The 21061-nt window shown below is 41.3% G+C and overlaps 1 protein-coding gene across 4 annotated transcripts in view; it reads left to right on the top strand.

The window, feature by feature from the left end:
- Positions 1-19469, top strand: part of cadm4 (cell adhesion molecule 4) — a 143290-nt gene extending 123821 nt beyond the window's left edge. For 2 of the 4 annotated variants that reach the window (XM_040118898.1, XM_040118897.1), the window contains 4 exons: positions 5553-5725; positions 13373-13486; positions 16151-16279; positions 17454-19469. In XM_040118898.1, the coding sequence (XP_039974832.1) occupies positions 5553-5725; positions 13373-13486; positions 16151-16279; positions 17454-17563 (526 nt within the window). In that variant the 3' untranslated portion in view covers positions 17564-19469. Of the gene's footprint in view, positions 1-5552; positions 5726-13372; positions 13487-16150; positions 16280-17203; positions 17283-17453 lie in introns of all 4 variants that reach the window. The other 2 variants (XM_040118899.1, XM_040118900.1) reach the window with 2 other exon arrangements.
- Positions 19470-21061: the final 1592 nt, after the last annotated feature.

The raw sequence follows: 21061 nt of genomic DNA, 5'->3' as shown, positions 1-21061 counted from the left end.
GGCCTTCAGTAAATGCTACCTGTTTTCTTCTCTTGCACATAATATTATGACACAAACCTAGTTGCCATAGAACCTGATGATAATATGGTTGGTATGAACCCAACACATGTACACATACATACAAAATACTAGTTCATACTTCAATTTCACAGCACAGGTACTGTCATTGGTATTGGATGTAAGGTAATAATAAAAATCCAGAGAAATCTCGCCACACTGCACTCTACAGTAGGTTACTGACCTTTATTGTTCTCTAAAATGTGGCTCATTTTGCTGATATAAAGAACATTTGAAAGAATGTTTGTGTTCATGTTTTAAGGAGGTGTGAAAACTTCTTGTATTCATCACTCTTTAAAAACTTTATTCACAGATGCATTCAGCTTCAGTCCACGAGATAGGAAACTGGCACATTTACCAGCTGGCACCAAACGCTGCTTGTGAAGCTGCCTTGTTTTGTCATTGCATTGTGTTTCGGCATTTTCCCCCATACTATAATGAATTCATGACAAAATAATCACAAAATATAAAAGGTTTATCTCAACAAAGTCTGTGCTTGAAAAGCTGCAATGAGCCAAATGACAAATCGGCTTAAGAGTACACGGAAAGCTTTTGATTGATGAGGACATGCAGGAGGTAGCCAGGTTCAATGTCAACCCGAACAAACATAAAAATTCACATAAAAAAAGCACAGCATATACTCATATTAAAACAGTCTAGGGGAATTGTTTTAATTTGCTATGAGAATGACATTTAGAATGACACCACCGTCCTTTGGTGGGTAGCTTGTAGCTACTAAAGAGCAGGTAGCTACAAGCCCACAGGGCTCTACTTTCATTCTGGCAGTCTGTTTGGAGAGCAAAGTTTGCTGTCTTTAGTCTTTAATCTTTAGTCCACACCCAGAGCAACGTTCCTATGCGAAAGTGTAGAATATCTTGAATTCAGCAGCCTGGAATGATTGCAAAAGTCAGAGCCAAAGGTTTATTCAATGTGACCACAGACTGTAAAGAATAGCTTAGCAGTTAAACTGATGAGGTTGATAAGAATCTCGTAATGATTCTTTGGATTTTCTTAGAGCAATTTTAAAAAACAATGTAAATATATTTAAAATGATAATAATAATAATAATAATAATAATGTCAGTTTAGAAGATTTTAAACAGTTTTGAGACTAAACACACAGATGAACACACACAGATCAGCAATGCGGTGCTAAGTTGTGGTCCTAAAAGGTTGTTTGCCTGAAATTTGAATTGTGGGCATAGAGATGGATCAGATACAGTAGGTGATCTGTGAATATCACACCGGCAGCTTTACATAAATGTATTACTGTTTATTTTCCAAGCAATTACTATCCACCATATACAGAACACTTGTTCTTAAGAGCTATTGTGTAAATGTCCTTGAGTAGCATCCACCTGCTCCAGTGGAACTTCTCACTGGCTGCAGCAGAAAACAGTGGTTTTCCTGGATGGCTACCAAATGTGTGAGAGTAAAGCATGGCATCATTGAAACATGTGCGTTTTATCAGCCCTCAATTCAGTTTCAAAAAAACAGGAAAGGAAAAAATAATATTCTCTTTATGTGTTGTTGAAATGAACACTAAGTTGACCTCTTTCTATATAGGCCTAACTGCTATCCCACATAGGGTTTCCAGGGTTCTTTCTTGGAAACCCCAAATAATTTTCAGGTACTTCTAATCTCCACCAACTTCAATATATTCCCTGTAATTACTGTAAAATATCTTGGTTCTTTCTAGCAACTATTCTTATAAATGATCAGCGGCTTTGTTTCAACTCCTTTGTAGGAATTTTTTAGGAAATAGACTATCAACATTTAAAGTAGCAATCTCGAAGATTTTCATTTAAATTAATGTCTGTTAAGTCACTATCTATCGCCGAATGAGGTAACACAATGGTGATTGAGTCTATGGCCCATTGAAGAAAGTACTGCAATATTTATATATTTGCAGTATTGGGTACTGAGAGTGTCTGTGGCGTCATTCCTGGAAAAAATGCTGTATTAAGTTACTGGTAATTCAAACCAAACATTTTCTACTGCTGCAGTTTCACCGTAAAAGCATTTATTATGAAGTAGTCACAGGAAATGCAATGTGTTTGTCAGTGAGTTTAGCACGTACCTGCTATTGTTCATCAAAAATGTGTCCACAAAACAAGACAAGGGTCATTTTGGGCCTTTCTGGACAGCGGATCAGTTTGAAATATTGCAGGGAGTAACGGAACAAGACAGAGCAGCCACAGTGGACTGTTAGATGAAGAGCTGCAGGTGACAGGCTGCACACCTCCAACTTCTCATCCAGGTAACCAGCTCCTTTTACTGTGCCCTGCTGTTCGCAGACTCATGCCGTATGCAGCATAAAATCAGATCATGGTTTCAAACAGAATGAAAGAGAAAGGCCAATTGTTGCCTGACTTCTTTATTAAAACAACAATAGTTTGTTTTGCTGGCCCAAGAATTCTGTGACCACCAGTAGGTACAGGTGTGGCCATATCAACCAGGAATGAAAACTTCGAGATTGCCACCTTATCATTTGTCCTCCACAAATGATCAACATCACTGAACAAATCAGGATATTTTTGTAATCATGAGAACATAGTGCCAAGGAAGCACTGTGCTTCTAAGTTTGATCAAAACCAAAAGAGTGGTATCTGTGGTATCAACTGGTTTGATGGACAGATAAAAAACACCTGATCCATATTTTATTGCATTGAGAACAAAGAGGAAAAGAGCGCAAGACTTGAGACAGAGAGGTTACCAGGAGGGTGTGAAAGGATACCCGAAATCGAGTTTAAATGTGAACATATTATAAACTTGTATACTTGAGGGTAGAGCTACTAAACCCCCAGTCAGTAGTCAACACTTTTAAGAGCCAGCTTTGAAACAAAGCCTTTCTCTAGTATGTTCACAGACCTTTGTGCACTTTCCAGAAGGGTATTGGGTCCTAAGCTTGTAAACCTTCCCCTAGATGGTCCGTCTGTGGGCACCAAGTCCACTAAAGCTCCCCAGTAAAGCCTCATGCAGCCTGCGTGTGTGCATGTGTGTGTCTGTGTGTGTTTGTGTGTGTGATGACTTTAGTGAAAACCCACAGTGAGGACTGGCTGAGAAGCGTATTGGCCATAGCCCCGCTAAAGCTTTATAACGGCTGATTGGGGACGCTGTGTGTGTGTGTGTGTGTGTGTGTGTGTGTGTGTGTGTGTGTGTGTGTGTGTGTGTGTGTGTGTGTGTGTGTAATGCATGCACGCTGTATATGACACCAATGGATGGGACCATAGGCCACTCTGGAGTCTGACCCCCATCTCACGCTGGACTGCACACACATGCACATACACACTCACGCAGACATTACAGCCCCCTTGTCACTCTCACGCTTGCTCCCTGGTCCTGTTAACTGCCTGTTAAGAATTAATGACCAATTATGTGCCGCTTCCTTGCGGTGAAGGGGTACACTCATTGTCTGTCTGTTATTAGGAGGAGAGATCGAGACAATGTCTTGCCATTTCGCTTGATTGCCTGCTTATTTGCATGTTAGCAGTAAAGGAACTACCGTGTGTGAGAATACAAGTATGTATGTGTGTTGCATTTGAGAGAGAGGAACAGGGGGAGATCTCGTTTGTGCATGTTTAGTGTGTGTGGAAGTAAGAGTGTGTGTATGTTTGTGACTAAGCAAGAAAGAGGTTTAATTAGGCTTCCTGAGGGATTAGAACCCAGATGAGTCAGGATTGTAATCTGGCTAGGGTGGCATGAGCCGTGACACGCAGCCAGACACACACACACACACACACACACACACACACACACACACACACACACACACGCGCGCACACACGCACACATGCACACAAGCTCACACAGCCTTGTTCGCCAGGGTGTCTCTGTAATCCTTGCACCTCCTGTGTGCTCTGCCTGCTCGTCTTTCATGACCAATTCATTTTGCCTGCGTGCTCCTTCCCTTCATCTCCCACCACATGCTCTCTTCTTCTCTCTGTCCTTCCTTCACCTGTAGTAACACTTTGTTTCCATCCATCTTTCCTCATGGTTTTGTTTTTTTTTCCACTTTGCACATCTGATACCATATTTCTCTCTCATCCGTCCCCTTCTACTTCCTGCCAACCCCTCCACACCATCGCTGCCCTCTGACTATCCATCTCCTCATTATTTGTTAGGATGCACCCCTCTGTTGCCATCGGCTCTTTCTCAAAACCCCTTTTTATATTTTCTTTTCATGTCATCCTTCTCCCGTGGGCTCCTTTACCATCCTTTTTCACCTCTGTTTTTATAGCATCCCCCAGTGTCTGTGCTTCAAACCCTTGTTTCTTTTCACTTTCTAATTTTTAAAACCCTTAAGCACTTCAGGGTTAATGAAATGTGTTTAAGACTAGTAGTCTACGAGGGGTATTAGTTAGAGAAGAAGTTGTCGCTTGGTTGTCAGTGTTTGGCAAGTTACTTGAAAAATGCAATCTGTTACACATTACACCGTGCAAGTTACTCAACATCAGAAGTAATAGGTTACATTACTTGTCACATTACTTTTGTTACTCAGTCCAGCTCCGTCAAAGGTGAGTTTTACCAACTGCAAATCCTGCACACCTGGCTTACCTGTAGCTAATGTTTACATGTGGTGTGTGTATATGTAGATAGACAAAACGTGTAAATAGGACAACTTTGGAGTTATCGGGAGCTCTGTGTCTCCTGTTGTGGTGGAGGCTACTGTTTCCCTACACTTCCAACCCCTGCCCCGAGTTAGCACATCCCATTCTCTCCACTGAACGCAAAGAAACCAAACTGATATCAACCTTGAACCAAACTCCCAGCAAGACAGCAAAGAAGCCAACCTCCAAATTGTCAAAGTAACAGAGCATAATTGGAATTAGCAACTGTAACGTAATTACCAAAGTTCAAATTGTAATCCCCTGCGATGCTCGTTACTGAAAAAGTAATCACAGTACTCTAACGCATTACCAAGTAATGTGTAGCTGTCCAACACTGTTGTTGAGGTAATAGTGAATCTTGTAAAAGTAATTATATGAGTAAATCTGCAATCTAACTGTATTTAAATGGCATACAGTAGAGACTGAACAGGATAGTGTTGCAGGATTTGTAATAGTGTACATGCATGAATGGGGCTGTGAAGATGAATCAGGTCTGTGTTTTCATTAGTTTTAAATGTTAAAAATTAGGGATGCAACCATGGACTATTTTCATTATTTTTTTTCCTATGTTTTTTTTTTGATTAGTTAACTAAACACTTATTAAAAATATCAAATAAATAGTGAAAAATCCCCATCGATATTTCTTAGAACCCAACATGATGTAATCAAATTATTTATTTTGTTTACAAAAATATAAAATAGAGAAAAGCAGTAAATCCTCACATTTGGGAAGCTCAAACCAGCTGATAACTGACTTAAATAATTATTTGATTATTAAAAAAGTATATTCCCCAATTTCTGATTAGCCAATCAGCCAGTCAGTTAATCACATACTGTACCAGCACTATCAAACATTAAACTCTCTCTCTCGCGCTCCTTCCACCAGGCCCAGGAACATTCAGTGGTCCAAGATTAATGACACCTTACCTGAAAGGGCAGAGATTTCTGGCCCCACCCTCCAGATTTCCCGTCTCAGCCAATCACACAACGGGACGTACTTGTGCCAGGCCCAGAACAACTATGGACGTGCTGCTGATCATTACACCTTATTGGTGTATGGTGAGTTACCATGGCTAACAGTTAATTATTTGCTATTACTATTTTTTATATTTCTTAGAATTTCCTCAAGTACTTTTAAAGTTTTTTTCAATTGACCCTTTTCCTCTATTGTTTTCATTTCTAGTCGTAGTTTCGCAATAATTAGACTGTTTTGAGTAATTTTATGTTCAATGGATATTTTGTTTGTTACATTTATTTTTCTTGTGTTTATGATATTTAATAATAATGATATATTTTAAAATATTTTTTATCTTTTAGATTTTATTGATCCTTTTATCTTCCCAGTGTCTCTGGAGTTTGGCTATTCTGACACTAGGCACCAGATCCATTAAATCTTGATGCTTGTCTCATCTGTCCTTCAGCTTTATTTGTTTTCCTGATTCTGTACACAGCAGGAAACCTCTGCAAAACTTCCTGTGCAATTGATTCAACGGAGGTATTGATTCCGCAAAAACATGTTGGCCACTGTGGTCAGATACTCGTCACCAACATCATTATTCAGGCTTTTAAAGAATCAATTTTTCATGTCCCCTGGGACCCACACTTCTCTTCTAGGAATTCAGAATAACTTAAATCTTCAAGTGCAATAAATAAAATACTAGACGTTTTGACATCTAAATGAATTTGAGAAAGTACAAGTCGACACATAAGGGACAAAGATAATACAAGTCAACACACACTACTTTTAATGCAATATTAAATCTGCTGGAATTTTAAATTTTACATGGTAACAGTTGGCAACAAACAGTGGAACATCTGTTGCATTTAATATTCAGGCGAATCAACTTTGGTTGAGCAGAGGTATCAGAGGGGGAAGAAGACATCGGTAAAGGGCCTTTGTTGTCAGGTTTTACAAGTTTTCCAAGATGTTGCACCTAGATTCACTGGTGGCGGCTAAATTCTTAATGAAGGCCGACCCAGATAGACTGCACACTGTGGCTCAGAGAGGATGACGGTGGCGCTTGCAACATCACATGAATATCTTGTATCATCATATTTTTCAGGAAATGGGACAAATTAGCCGACATTCTCTCTGAGTTTGAAGCACATTTGAAAACAAGGTTTTGATGCGTGTTAATGTTGTGAAATCCACACATGAAACAACTGAGTAAACTTGCAGTTGAATAAAGAAGAAATAGGAACTGTGAGATTTTAATGGAACAGCAGCAAAGCCAAATTGCAAATTTAGCTCATCATTAGAGGCTTCTACAGTTTCACATCCAATACGTTTGTGGTTTGGCCTAATTGCAGGCACACTACTGTCACTCAGCAGGTTTACCCTTTTGATCTACATCCCCTGCTGGCGGCACCTGTCATTGCACCCCAGCACCTGATCTGGAGATCAGAAGGAGAGGGACGGATGAAGGGAATGGAGACATGATATCTTATGTAAAAATTTTTTAGACTGCTTTTGTTTAGCGCCCCCTTATCTATCCATCACACTAACCCTCTCTTTCTCCCTAAAGCACACACGCACGCAACAATTACACACTCTTGTACAAACGTGCCTAGCATCAAACGGCACACATAATGGCAGCTTTCCACAGACATCAAGGGTGGCAACAGTGGAATGATGAAAGGTTGTATCCCCACCCACTTCCCCCTCTCTCGCTTCCCCTCTATCTTTCTCTGTCTCTCTCCCTCTCTCTTTCTCTCTCCTACAAGGTTAGACATGTCAAGCTTGGATGTGTGTTTCCACCTCTGTAGAAAAATGTTCTGTCTTTCTCGCTCTTCTTCAGCTTCCTCCATCACCATATTTTAGCCGTCGCCCTCATTTGTTTTTCTCCGTGCCACTTGTTCTTTCCCACATTTCATCATTCATCCTCTCTATTTCATGCTGTTGCTCTGTGCTGGTCATTAACTTGATTTATTGCGCTTTTTTTTTCTTATCCTCTCTTATTTTGAAATAAAAGGCTACATTTAAAGTAAGAAATTATGCCTTGACCAAAATCCATAAAAGACCAGAAATCCACATATCCAGAATAAGCCAAGCTTCAAGCTCCTCTGCTCTGCACCACAGATTTTTAGCAATCAGCTTCTTAAATCCTCCTGCTGTAGCCCAGTATCAGTGGTGGTTTGCTGTACTTCAAAAAAAATACATACTTGCCCACTGGGAAGATTGTTTCAAACCTTATCTCAAAGAGCTCAGACTTGTTGATTCAGCCATCATATTAATCTGTAGACGACTGACAGTCACTCTTGATTTTCCTGTATGTCACAACTAATAATCTGGTTAACGTGATGTTAATTCTTTCTCAGGAAATGTCTAATCAGCTCTTTGCATTCAGGCTTTAACGTTTCTAGTGATATGTGTGGGTTTGTAAATGTTACATAACTGCAAAACGGTGTGTTTTTTCACATCACTGTCAATGTAAATAAACCACCGTGGATGGTGATATTGAAGTGCTACTTTCTGATATTTAAATAAAAAGTTAATCCGTCAATACTGAAAATAAATGATTCCACACTGTAAAATATCTTAAGAGGACTCATAGCTCTAACACTTTAGAGCACCGTGTGCTTTTTTTTCATTCCAGCACCCACGTTGTTATAGTAGGTGTCTTATTTTCTTTTATTTTTTCAAATAAAGATTATCTCATTTTGTAACGAACTTTTCCACTTATTCCTAAAGCCAAGGGTGATGGTATGATAGAAAAGAAGATACATTCCAGTCTCACCGCTCTTCTTGAGCCTTACCATTTCATTCTCTGTGAGCTTATTTTGTGTCAGTCAGAACTGTTTCGACTTCTCCATCTTTCTCTCTTTTTCTTTTCACTTTTTTCATCACTTCTGTTATTCTCGCTCGTCTGTTGCCTCTCCTTTTTTTTCTCCTCTTTCCCATTCCGTTCCTTGACATCCTTCCTTTCTTTTACTCTGCCCACTGTTCTCACCTCTTTTACACCTCCCGTCCACTTCCTCTTCCACTCTCCACTCTCCACTCCTCCCACACCATTTCAACTGTTTCTCACCTTGCCACCAGTTTGCCCTCTGTTCTTAGTTCAGCTACACTTCGGTCTCTGTACTCAACGAGGGCCTTGCTTTCTGTGAAAAAGACAGAGAGAAATCAGTGGAACAGATTGAGTGGTTTGGGAGGGATGGATGGAAGGAGAGAGGGATAGAGAGAGGGAGAGAGGGAGGGATGAAAAAGGAAACAGAAGGACGATGGAGGTCGAACGCAGGTTAACATTCAGTACCAAAACCTGTCAGATAAATGGAATGTCAGTTTAGTTTGCTCCCAGCCTTCCCAGAGGAAATCCCAGGTTGCACTGGATGAAGAAGTGAGGGCAGGGAGGGAGCGCTGGAGGAGTGTGTTGTAAAGGATGAGTCAGCAGAAAAGAAACCATTTTTTTTGGCTTACCAGCACACTCTCTCATCTCTCTCTTGCTCTCTTTCATTTCATGTCAACCTTCCCTCTGTGAGAGTTATCTGCCATTGGGGTCTGGACACTGAGCACAAACTCAGGCAAAAGAGCCTGCCAATTTTTCACAGGTGTTTTAGGCTCAGTCACTTTAGGAAGGGAGTCCTGTTTAATTCTGGCGAAGGAGAAAAGAGAGAGCGATAGGTTGGAAACTCACCAGGGACCCCGGGCTGTGGCAAAAACGTGATGCATTGAAGCTGAGCTTTACTTTACTGGTCACACTTGTGTGTACATGTAACTCTGTGCATGTGTGAGAGAGTGTGTGTGCATGCACTGTAATGAGTTTATGATTTAATGAAAGAGTGTGAGACATTTCTGGTGAGGGTGTGTGTATGTATGTGGACAAGTTAATACGATGAAAAAAACTTCCTGCAACCTTCAGAAAACTACTAATGATATAAATGTGAGAAATTGTTTATGAATGAATCACAGAGCACACACGCTAATACACATTACACACACACACACACACACACACACACACACACACACACACACAGCAAGCATCTGCACAATGCAAAAGAATGTGGCCTCTTTTGGTTGTTTAATCTCTGCCACCATTGTTTAGGAGAAATTGGATTTCTTTTATGTGTGCGTATACACAAAGGTGCATGTGACTGCATGTGCATGTGACTGGGAGGAGAATGACGCTGATTGTCTGGTAAAAGCCCAGAGGGCTCCCCTATGTAATTGAACTGAACTGCAGCACTCAGATGAATTACCAAGCCAATAAAACCCATTACAATTGAATTGCATGAGAGTGTGGGAGATGGGGAGAGAAAGAAAGAAAGAGAGAGGTAGAGACGGGGAGATAAGAATTATTTAGTGTTTGCATATACTGTATGTAACACACTCATATGCATGTGTATGTAAGTGTATGTGCATATTTCTGGAAATGGACCAGGAAGTGAGCAAGGGGAAGAACACAGAGGCTAATAATTTTATAGAAAGATTCATGGAAAGCAAAGGGGAGTGATACATAGTGAGATGGAGAGGGATACTAGGTGACAAGGGTTTATCTGTGTTTCTGCGACTGATAATTGGAATGAAAAACAAAGACCTCCATTTAATGAAGTGAGACTTTTAAAAAACAGAATGAGAATGAAAATGGAAAAAGGTTGGGGGCTAGTGGCAGAGGAAGCCAGACACAGATAATGCAGAGTCAATTTTGTTTGGGAAAAAAAATGCCTTCAGTGCTGTTTTCTTCCACACATGACAACGCACTTCTGCTGGAGTACATTTGAATGACTCCTCAGCCAATCAGTTTTGGCCTTTAGGACTTCAGCAGTGGACCTCTGACCAGTGTCTAACATTCATCACACTGACTGACAACTGGAGTCAGCACTACTCTGGGCACGGCCCTTATAATAAAAAAAAAACTGAACATGATACAGGGCTCACCAAAATGGTGATGCGGTATCCTCAGGCGCACTTCTGCAAGAATTAGATATGAGTAGAAACGTCATTATCGCAAGTGGAGCCACATCCATCCCTGGAAATAACATGGGCTGTGTGCCTGATTGGCAGCCATATAGTGTTAATAAATAACAATATGATGTGGAAAAAAAGGACGCTATCAGCCGAGAGAAAGACAGCTGTATGGCATTCCCCTTAATTAAGTTGAAGAGAGGCAGTGAGGGAACGTAGTTACCGAAGAATGAAACTAAAGAGGCAGTTGAATGAAGGAAAGTGAAGGGGGGGGGGGTGCAAGTGAGGGAGAAGAGTTAGGTTGAAGAAGAAAGAGGAAAAGGAAATGAAGATGTTAGTAGAAAGATAAGAAAAAGTTGGAAATGGTGAGAAACAACTAATTTTAGGTCATTCCTGATAGTCAAGAGAAATTAATCAGCGTCCAGTTAATTATTACAGCGACCCTGGCCATTAATCCTCAGCCCTCAGGCTCAAGTGACAGCCACACACACACATACATCCATAGCGACTCACTCTTACAGAAGAGCATCAACAGACACACATTTAGTTAATCGTAGAGTAAGTTCTCTTTCTGTCTAACTGGTTCAATTTACCTCTCACTCGCACCTTTTTTTCTTCACACAAAACTCTCTTTTTCACAAAATACATCATGTACATTTCTTTACAGAGAGAAGAATACCAAGGCAAAACTTGAAAAAAGAAAAAGAGGGAGAAGGGAGGCATTGTGCTGACATAAGAAGAGTGCAAAAAGAGATTGATGATCTCAGGGCCAGTGGGAGAAAGGGAGGGAAGAGACAGAGGAATACTTACCAATAAATTACTCCTGAGCAGAAAGGGCAGTGTGTGTGTGTGTGTGTGTGTGTGTGTGTGTGTGTGTGTGTGTGTGTGTGTGTGTGTGTGTGTGTGTGTCTGTGTGTGTATCTGTGTGTCTGTTTTTAAGTGTAAATTTATACATTTTTGTATCAAGCCTTTGTGCGAAAGTATGCACAAATATGTGGTCTGGGTAGGTGTATGTGTGTGCACAGGCCCGCATGTATTTCAAAACAAGCTGTGTGTGTGTGTGTGTGTGTGTGTGTGTGTGTGTGTGCGTGCGTGCGTGCGTGCGTGCGTGTGCGTGTATTTCAGTGTCCTAAGACTTCAAGTACATAGACTACGTCACACATTGCGGTTTTAGAGAGATTGTGTGATAAAGCGGCATGTTATTCACTCTAAAAGTGCTGACGCACGAACGCACAAACACACGCATTAACACCCACTCCTCCATCTCCTTTTTAGTTCTTGTCAGCCTTTATTTTTGTCTTTAAGAGCAGTATGAACTTGTCTCTTTTCTACCTCTCACTCGCACCTTTTTTTCTTCACACAAAACTCTCTTTTTCACAAAATACATCATGTACATTTCTTTACAGAGAGAAGAATACCAAGGCAAAACTTGAAAAAAGAAAAAGAGGGAGAAGGGAGGCATTGTGCTGACATAAGAAGAGTGCAAAAAGAGATTGATGATCTCAGGGCCAGTGGGAGAAAGGGAGGGAAGAGACAGAGGAATACTTACCAATAAATTACTCCTGAGCAGAAAGGGCAGTGTGTGTGTGTGTGTGTGTGTGTGTGTGTGTGTGTGTGTGTGTGTGTCTGTGTGTGTGTGTCTGTGTGTGTGTGTCTGTGTGTGTATCTGTGTGTCTGTTTTTAAGTGTAAATTTATACATTTTTGTATCAAGCCTTTGTGCGAAAGTATGCACAAATATGTGGTCTGGGTAGGTGTATGTGTGTGCACAGGCCCGCATGTATTTCAAAACAAGCTGTGTGTGTGTGTGTGTGCGTGCGTGCGTGCGTGCGTGTGCGTGTATTTCAGTGTCCTAAGACTTTCATCAAGACTCACACATTGCGGTTTTAGAGAGATTGTGTGATAAAGCGGCATGTTATTTCTAAAAGTGCTGTAAAAGTACGACACACGCACAAACACACTCACACCACTCTCCATCTCCTTTTTAGTTCTTGTCAGCCTTTATTTTTGTCTTTAAGAGCAGTATGAACTTGTCTCTTTTCTACCTCTCTACCTACCATTGTGTCTCAGCGATTGATTTGGAGAATGTGTCAAGATCCAAGCTATTGTTCGGCATTGAATGAGACAGTCCCTGCATGGCACTATTCCATTGGGAATGCATCTGTCACAGACAATGTCTCTGTGTTTCCCGCCATTGTACCATGGAAAATGTGTCAGTGATAGAGAATGTGTTCCTATATATTCCATTTGCCTCATAGATGAATGTCACTCTCCCAGGTGTAATTCTCTTCAGCTCCTGCTTTAAGGCATGTCTTTCCCATTGTAAACATTTTCTTTAACCCCCTCAACGGGTACAGAGGTCTGCCAGAGAACATCATTTGTCCATGTCTTTATCGCTTGTCAGGGGTCGTGATTGATTCCATTTTGTGCACACATTCAATTTGAGAAAATAATTAGTAACATTTGTCTCTGGTACTGAAATGCCATCAGCCTCAATTGCCGAACAGCATGTTTGAAATAAGTCTTTCCATCGTTTCTTGTGTTTTACATCTGTGCCTCCTTCTCTAAACTCATTGGAAGAGATGGACTGTCTTTGAGACTACCATCCAATGATTACTGAGCAGGATGCTAAGCCAAAGCAGCCATGAAACTCAATTAATAGCCTGCCAAGCATGTGTCATCTTTTATGTGCAGTAGTAACTTTGCTATAAAACCCTGCAATGACTGTGTTGAAAATGTCACTGCATGTTGTAGATAATAGCATTTGTGTATGTGTGCCATGCCATTCCGTGTCTGTCTGTAGATAATGTGTCAGTCACTACCATGGTCCGTCCCACTCCTACCTCCACCCAACCAGTCACCTCCCATCCCGTCACCCCAACCCTCCTAACACCCAGCTTCGCCTTGGACCCGAAAGGTAACACACGCAGCTTTTTATTCTGCATCACTCCATCTCTCTCTCCTCGTTCTTTCCTGCTCGCCTTCGGTGTTTTCCCTTTCCCCTACTAATTTGATGGCTCTCAGGTGGCCCACACACACACCCTTTTTCTCCTGCAACCTTCCTTTGCCCTGCATCTACATGAGCATCCGTGTGTGCAGACGCTTGAGTATGCATCATGCGCAACCACCAACTCTCTCTTTCTTATCGCTGGCTGTTTGATGGACCCCACACACGTTGCCCAGTCAGCATTTGTGTACTCGAGTGGATGTGTGTGTGTGTGTGTGTGTGTGTGTGTGTGTGTGTGTGTGTGTGTGTGTGTGTGTGTGTGTGTGTGTGTGTGTGTGTGTGTGTGTATGGTCTGGGGTGGGTCTCTTGGTGCTTGCTGGGTACTGTTAATGAACCTGCGTTGAGAGTTTAAGGAACTGGCAGCGCACCCAGCCCTCTACAGACTGACACCGGCCTCTGGAGGGCTAAGAAGATGCTACACAAATATATTTATCCGCACACATCCACACTCACAAACACACACATATACAGCAAAAGAGAGATAGGGAGAGAAATAAGGAAAGTCTCAGGATCCAGGTGGTTGTCTAATCACATTCTCCCAGATGAGCTTTACGCAGCAGGAGAGAGAAAGGCTGCCTTGCACTACTGCTAACCTGAATGTGTATTTGTGTGTAAAACTACACACTTCCTTCTACTAGTTTCCCTCTAGTTTTTTTACAGAATCCATTTATCTCATACATACACTCACAGAAACACATAGTCACTGGTATCGTGTCTTTCTTTCCACACCTTTGGCTATTCTCTGCCTCCTCTCTGTTTCTTAAAAGGAGAGATGAAGTGCAGGGGAGCGGGAGCATCCTTCTTGTTTTTCTATTACCGCTGCCACTATCTATGGCAGGTAGAGGTTGTTCACCTGCTGGGCATGTGTGGATTTGTCACAAAGAGTCATAAGAAATGCTGTGGCTTGGGCAGTTTGCTGAACGTTTAGTCCATGTTGTATCATCTGAGGGGCTCCTCAGAGAAACAGCACACTTTTGAATACCGTCGGCCATTTCCTGTAGAGCTTTGGGCTGCAGTGGATTAAGAACAGGGTGGTGTGAGGTGAAGGTTGCTTGCTTTTTCATTCCCTGTGAAATATTGCTTGGGCCAACTGCTTGATCCAATCATAGTTGAATCACACATGTCCTGTGTGCCTGCAGATGCACAGATACTTACTTTATCATACACATACGTAAATGTCATGCAGTTTGTCACCGTGCTCAGTGAGACAATTGTCCAGGAAATACATGCAGAAGAACACACCGTCTTTTCGTCAGTTGCCTTCTCCCCCATTCCTCCATCAATCTCTCTATCTCTCCTGATCTCTATGTGTTAGCACTGTATTAATGATTCATGTTTTAATTCCGCTCTGTCAGGGTGCAAGAGCTGCATCAATAACTCTGTGTCCTTGCCTCCTATTGGCGTCACCAGCTCTTACATTACACCCCCACCTCCATCAAAAAAAGGAGCTCTTCGTTGTCAGCCACCCAAACGCTTTCTCAATATTTAAGTCCACACTCAAACAGCTGTTTTTTGCTGCACAGATTACCTTATTTTGTACTTCACCAACCCATTCTTCCTCTTTCTCTATATCTCTGCACTCTATTAATCACCTGCTTTTATTGTTTTCAGACAATATTTATAGGTGAAATTGTACAGACACATACCTGCAGATAAGAACACAAGCTTTGTCTTAAGTGTTGCTGTATGATCTATTTTAGGGCTGCAGCTAACCGTTGACACTGTTGATAATTTTTCTCAACTAATCGATAAATTGTTTAGTCCACAAAATGTCAGAAAATACTGACAATGAACATCACATGAATTTCAAGTGATGTAACACAAAGAAAAAGGCGGCAAATCCTCACATTTCAGAAGCTGGAAGAAGTAAATATGTTTGCATTTTTGCTTGATAAATTGCTTAGAAAATTAATCAGTTATTAAAATTGTTGTCATTTAATTTTTCTGTCAGTTGACTTATTGCTTAATTGGCTAATAATCTCAACACTAACGTACAGTTTCTTTCATTATTCCTCTGTTTTTGTGTTAGTATTCGTACTTTATAGCAGTGTGTTGGTAAAAGGTGAGGTTGACCTGAACAACTCCTTACCACTACCGCAATTATTATTACTACTACAAAATTTCACAGAATTTAATTGCCTTTCTTATCTTTTATCTTTTCCCTCATCTTGTATTAAAGTGTTTCATTTCATTTCCCAGGGCTGCACTACCTGAGGTGTAAACAGACTCAAAGTTTCCTACATTGAAAATGCATTGTGCTCTTGACAGGTGCTTGGCTGGAGAGAATTTTTAGAGGCTGACACGCTTACTTCTTTATTCACTGTCCTCATCTCTCCACCTTTTTCTCACCCAATATTCTGTGGACGATATCGACATCTCTTTTCTCCTGTCTTACTCCCTGTGATCTTCCCCATGCTAGCATTTTAATGTGCTTTCTGTTTCTCACTTTTATTTCCTTCATATTTTAGCCATCTCTCTCTTTGTCTCAGTTTCTTCCTTTTTTCTCCATATTTCCCCTTTATACACTCCACACTCCACCCACACACATTAATTGTCTCTCTTGTTCTTTTTCAGATCCGGGTGCAGTGGTAGAGACTCACAGTGCAGTACCATATGCAGTGATAGGTGGCGTTCTGGCACTGCTGGTTTTCACCATCATCTGTGTCCTCATTGTCACCATCTGGTGCTCTGTTCGACAGAAAGGTAACACACGCACAAACACAAAAGTTTCTTTCACAAGCAGTGGGACATGTCTTGGCATTCAGGCTATTTTATCACATTTTTCACAGGCACGTTTTTTCATTTCTGCACTTTTTGGTATAACTTGCTGGGAAAAAAAATCATTGGAGGCCAGTTATACCCAGATTCTTAACCTTTTAAACTGAGGTGTAAAATTGACAGCACAAAGCAGAGAGGATGGGATGGTCCTCACCAGTCAGGCAGCGCCTGTGATGGACGACCTTGGACAGAGATAGGGTGGGGTGGGAAATGTAGGTGTGGTCCCGTGTTTTATGACTATAGGTTAGTTTATTAAGGCTCGTCTATTAAAAGCAGCCTCCTTGCATTCCCTATCTTTTTAAGTGCCCTCATGTTGGCAGCCTTAACTGTGCAAGAGAGCTGCCAAGAAATGATCCGGGAACAGTGAAGCAGGCTTCAAGCAGCCAATACCTACCCTATGGCTAGACAAGCTGTCAGTCAACATTCTGTATGGCTTGACCGCGAATCAGCACGGGAACAGGACCATTACAACCAATCAGTGTTGAGACAGCTCTGTCTTCGGCCTGCCGTGACTGTCAGCATGATAGTCAAACTCCGGGGTAAAGGGAATGAGAGTGTCACTCACCCCTGGAGGGAAGGGACACTCCAGCAGGAAAATGACTTGAGTGGTTCTTGCTGTCTTTAACCTACACCGCACCGAATCATTAATCATATGGACCTGAGGAGTGTTAAAATGTGTTTGATGGGTTTTCTGAGTGACGCAAACGTGCCATTGTTATCTTGCAGCTAACCTTCCCTCCACCCTTTTCTGCCAATCTCTCCTCCCTTCCTGTCTTTTATTCTCCTCCTCCTCCTCTTCTGCCTCTTGTATTCACACATCCATCCCCTACCTTTAATTTCCACCGGCAGGCTCATACCGTACCCAAGAGCCTATTCTTGCTTGGTATTGACCTAACAATCAGTTAACTAATGAATTAATCAGTTACAGGTATGGTACTCGATAATATTAGCAGTGATTGTTTTGATATTGCTGCATGGCTCTGCAGTGATCATGACGCTTTGCCACCTAACCTTCCCCCTCCAATCTCCCTCTTGGTCTCTCTCTCTCTCTCTCTCTCTCTCTCTGTCTCTTGCTCCCTCTCTCTTACTTTTCATTCAGGTTCTTATCTTACCCATGAGGCCAGTGGGTTGGATGAACATGGTGAGGTGCAGGAGGCCTTCCTCAATGGGAACGACGCCAGCCAGGGCAAGAAGGAGTACCTACTGTAGCCCTTCTCCTTCCCTATCCCCTTCTCTTCTGACCTCAACCCTCTATCCCTTCCTTTCCCCGTCTCCCTCCTTATATACAGTATTCACACACACACACACACACACGCACACACACGCACAAACACGCAAACACACGCACACACACACGCACACGCACACACATACACAAACACAAACACAAACACAAACATACACTTCTATACAATGTGCCATAACAGGCAGCCTTCTGAAAACGACTGTATACAGATACTGCACACAGTCCATTCCACTCCTTTCCACCCCATATCCTCCATACACACACACACACACACATAATTCCGGAGACAGAGACTGACAAAAAGAGAGCATATAGACCCACCAGCCATTAACGACTGTGCCATATACTGTAAGTCGGAGAAACTGGGGAAAATGGAGAGAGCGAGAGAGAGGGGGGAGAGGGAGAGGTGTATGTAGGCAATAACGAAATTATGCCATAATTATTTTGATTGAGAGGGAAGCGGGCTGCACAAAGGAAACCGCCATTCTGTCCATGCAGCCGCCAAAGTGGAAGGGGAATTAGAGGCAGATGACTGCTATAATTCCATGCCTGGAGAAAACCATCCATTTCACAAAGCTCAATCTTTAACTGGCGGAGACAGTGGGAGCAGTGTGTGAGGAGGAAGGGGGAAATGAGAAGGGGGGAGAGTTGACCAGGAGCTATTGAGAGCCCGACGCTAGAAAATTGAAATTTTTAAAATTGCCAAAGCATCTTGCCTACAGAGCGTATCTCATATATAATTCCCTAGCAACACTGGAGTGTGTAAACCCAGAGTCCCGGGAAGTATCCATACTTTATGAACAAGCTAACTGTTTTACTATCCCCGTTGGGTGGCCTGCCAGTATTTTGTGGGGAAAAAAAATCAGCTTTTAGGGATTTTTTTTTCCTCTCACTTCCTGGTTCACTATTCTTTTAATTTATTCTCCATTTCCGTCTTCCTCTCCGTCTACCTGTTACCATCCTCTCCCCCCTCCCTTATATCTCTCTTTCTCTCTGTCTGTCCCCCTCAATCGCTCCTCTTTTGTTGGCTCCTAATAATGAAAGGATTAGTGTTGGGCTGCGTTCCCGACAAAAAGAAAGGAGTATGACTTGCTAAGGCATTAAAGAAAAGCTTAATTATTTTAGAATGTCATTAAGAGGATAAAAGGTTTAAAAGTCTTATTAAGAAGGGCAAGGGGAGCGACAGCAAAAGGAATGAATGGAAATATAAAATGGATGGATATTTTTTCTGAATGCTACACACATATGCAGATACATGCACACATTCATACGTACAGAAAACATATTGACAGAACAAGTATACATATCTCTGAATTCCTTATTTGTATAAAAAAAAAAGAACAGCAACATAAATTAAATGAAACTTTTAAGAAATAAGAAAACAGTTTACTATGGAAACGCATTATGAAGCAACTATACTAACAGAATATTAGCCTATAGAGGTGCAAAGCCGAACAAACTACTGTCCAGTGATCTTTAAAGAAAATAAAGAAAAGAATAAAAAAAATCATTTGTCTTTATGAGAAATCAGAGGTCTTATTGATTTTTTATTAATTATTGTTATTATTTGAACAATTATGATGTTGTTACTGTTATTATTATTGCCGTTGTTATTATTATAATTGTAAATGTTAAAGAAATGTACACTTCCCATGGTTTGTTTTTGGTTCTACTGTAGAGAAATTGCTGTCTTTTTTCACTCTTTTCCTCTTACCTTTTCTCTCTTTCCCAGTCTTTCTCTCTCTTCGTCTCCTGTGCCTAGTTGTCTCTTCTCCTGTCTTTCACTCCTGTTTATTTTAGAGTCCATGTGTCATTGTGGATATATAGCTAACAATTTCTTTATAGGGGAAAGATACAAAGCACGACAAAATAAAAAAGAATCCAAAAATAACCTTGGGATCAGACTGTTTTTTGGATGTATTTACTGTGTAATTAGTAGTTGCTGGTTTTGAAATCCTGTGAAAAGAGAACAGGAGACTGAGCATATGATTAGACCAAAAGGGAATAGTGAAGTTATAGGAACTATATAGGAAAGTTATAGGAAAGACAAAGATGAAGACGGTGGAGCCGGTTCTAACTGGCAGCTCATTCAGAATAAATAGAATAAACAAAAGAGGAGAAACTGTGGTGCCGCTAATGAATCATAAGAGCAGATAGCGGGGAAGAAAGGGCGACAGGAGGGTTGAGTCAGATGCACACAGAAAAATATGACTCTGCCATTAAATTCCACGTAATCAATACCCGATTCTGTCCAGAAGCACTCAACATGCCCATCTGTGCACAGGGCTAGATTTGAAAGCCGCCGGAGGTCGCAGGGTGATAGATCGATGTGTTTCTCTTCCATCGATGGCAAGGCTCCACAGTCGCCTGTCATAAAGACAGATTGTCAAATGGCAATCAAAGTAATGGACTTTCCAGGCGCTACCAGCATGAGTTGACACTCTGGCCAACAAACAATTCACACACACATATACACAAGTCAACACCAGACATATCTTCAGTTTATGATGACACAAAGGTAGCACAGGTAGTTCCTGCTATCAGACCCACTGTGGTTGATGGGTTATAAAACTGAGAATATTGTCCCTTTATATGTCTTTAAAATAGACATGCATGTCCTTCAAACAAAGGTTTCTTTTTATTTTTTCCCTTTGGGATTTACAGCACTCAGTCTGTTTGTGTTTGCTGTTTTTATTTAATTTATTTCTGCTTCTCTTCACAGGAAAAAAAAAAACCCTCAACAAAAAAAAAAAAAAAAAACTTTAGTTTGAGGATAGTTTTGAATGTTTTCCGTAGAGAAAGATTTTAGTCACATTCAAATTCACAGGGTTTACTGTTGGTTAGTTAATAATGTTGTCACTGCTTACACTGGCGCATGCTGGGTAACTGGCCATTATCTGATCCTAACAATGATACAGTTCAGCTGTTAGACCTGATCACAATCACAACACCACTCTGATCATAGAGGGTGATTATCAAATCGATATCCATAAGCAAAAATGAGATGAGGACAAGCCAGACAACACTCAGTTTATTCATCCCAGAGTTTATGACATGCAGTGAATGTACCATAATCTGGCCAATAATGACAGCTACAAGTCGATGAATAACTCACGCAGTTCTCCCTGATGCTAGTTTAAACCATTAACGTCCTAGAACGGGTTCACATGAGAGAATTCCCCATTTATGACCCATTTATGAGAGGCATATTTCATTTCTATGAGTTGCAGTAAATATCCATCCCAGTCCATCCCAACACAAAGTTTCTATATTTCTGGTGACTACATGGTGGATTAGACACAGTTTTATCCAGCTTTAAAGTCAACCCAAGTGACCCTACGATGGTGTTCACTTGTCTTGACAGTGTGACCCAAGCAAGGCACAGAGGTCTGCACAGAGCGGCAGCATAGCGTGAAGCATTGATTGAGGTGGCTGAGGCCTAGCATAATCAGGAAACTTTC

This window comes from Xiphias gladius, chromosome 22 (genome assembly GCF_016859285.1).
Source record: "Xiphias gladius isolate SHS-SW01 ecotype Sanya breed wild chromosome 22, ASM1685928v1, whole genome shotgun sequence".
NCBI lineage: Eukaryota > Metazoa > Chordata > Actinopteri > Istiophoriformes > Xiphiidae > Xiphias > Xiphias gladius.
The sequence above is the reverse complement of the archived record's forward strand: the minus strand, read 5'-3'. Positions and strand labels throughout refer to the sequence as shown.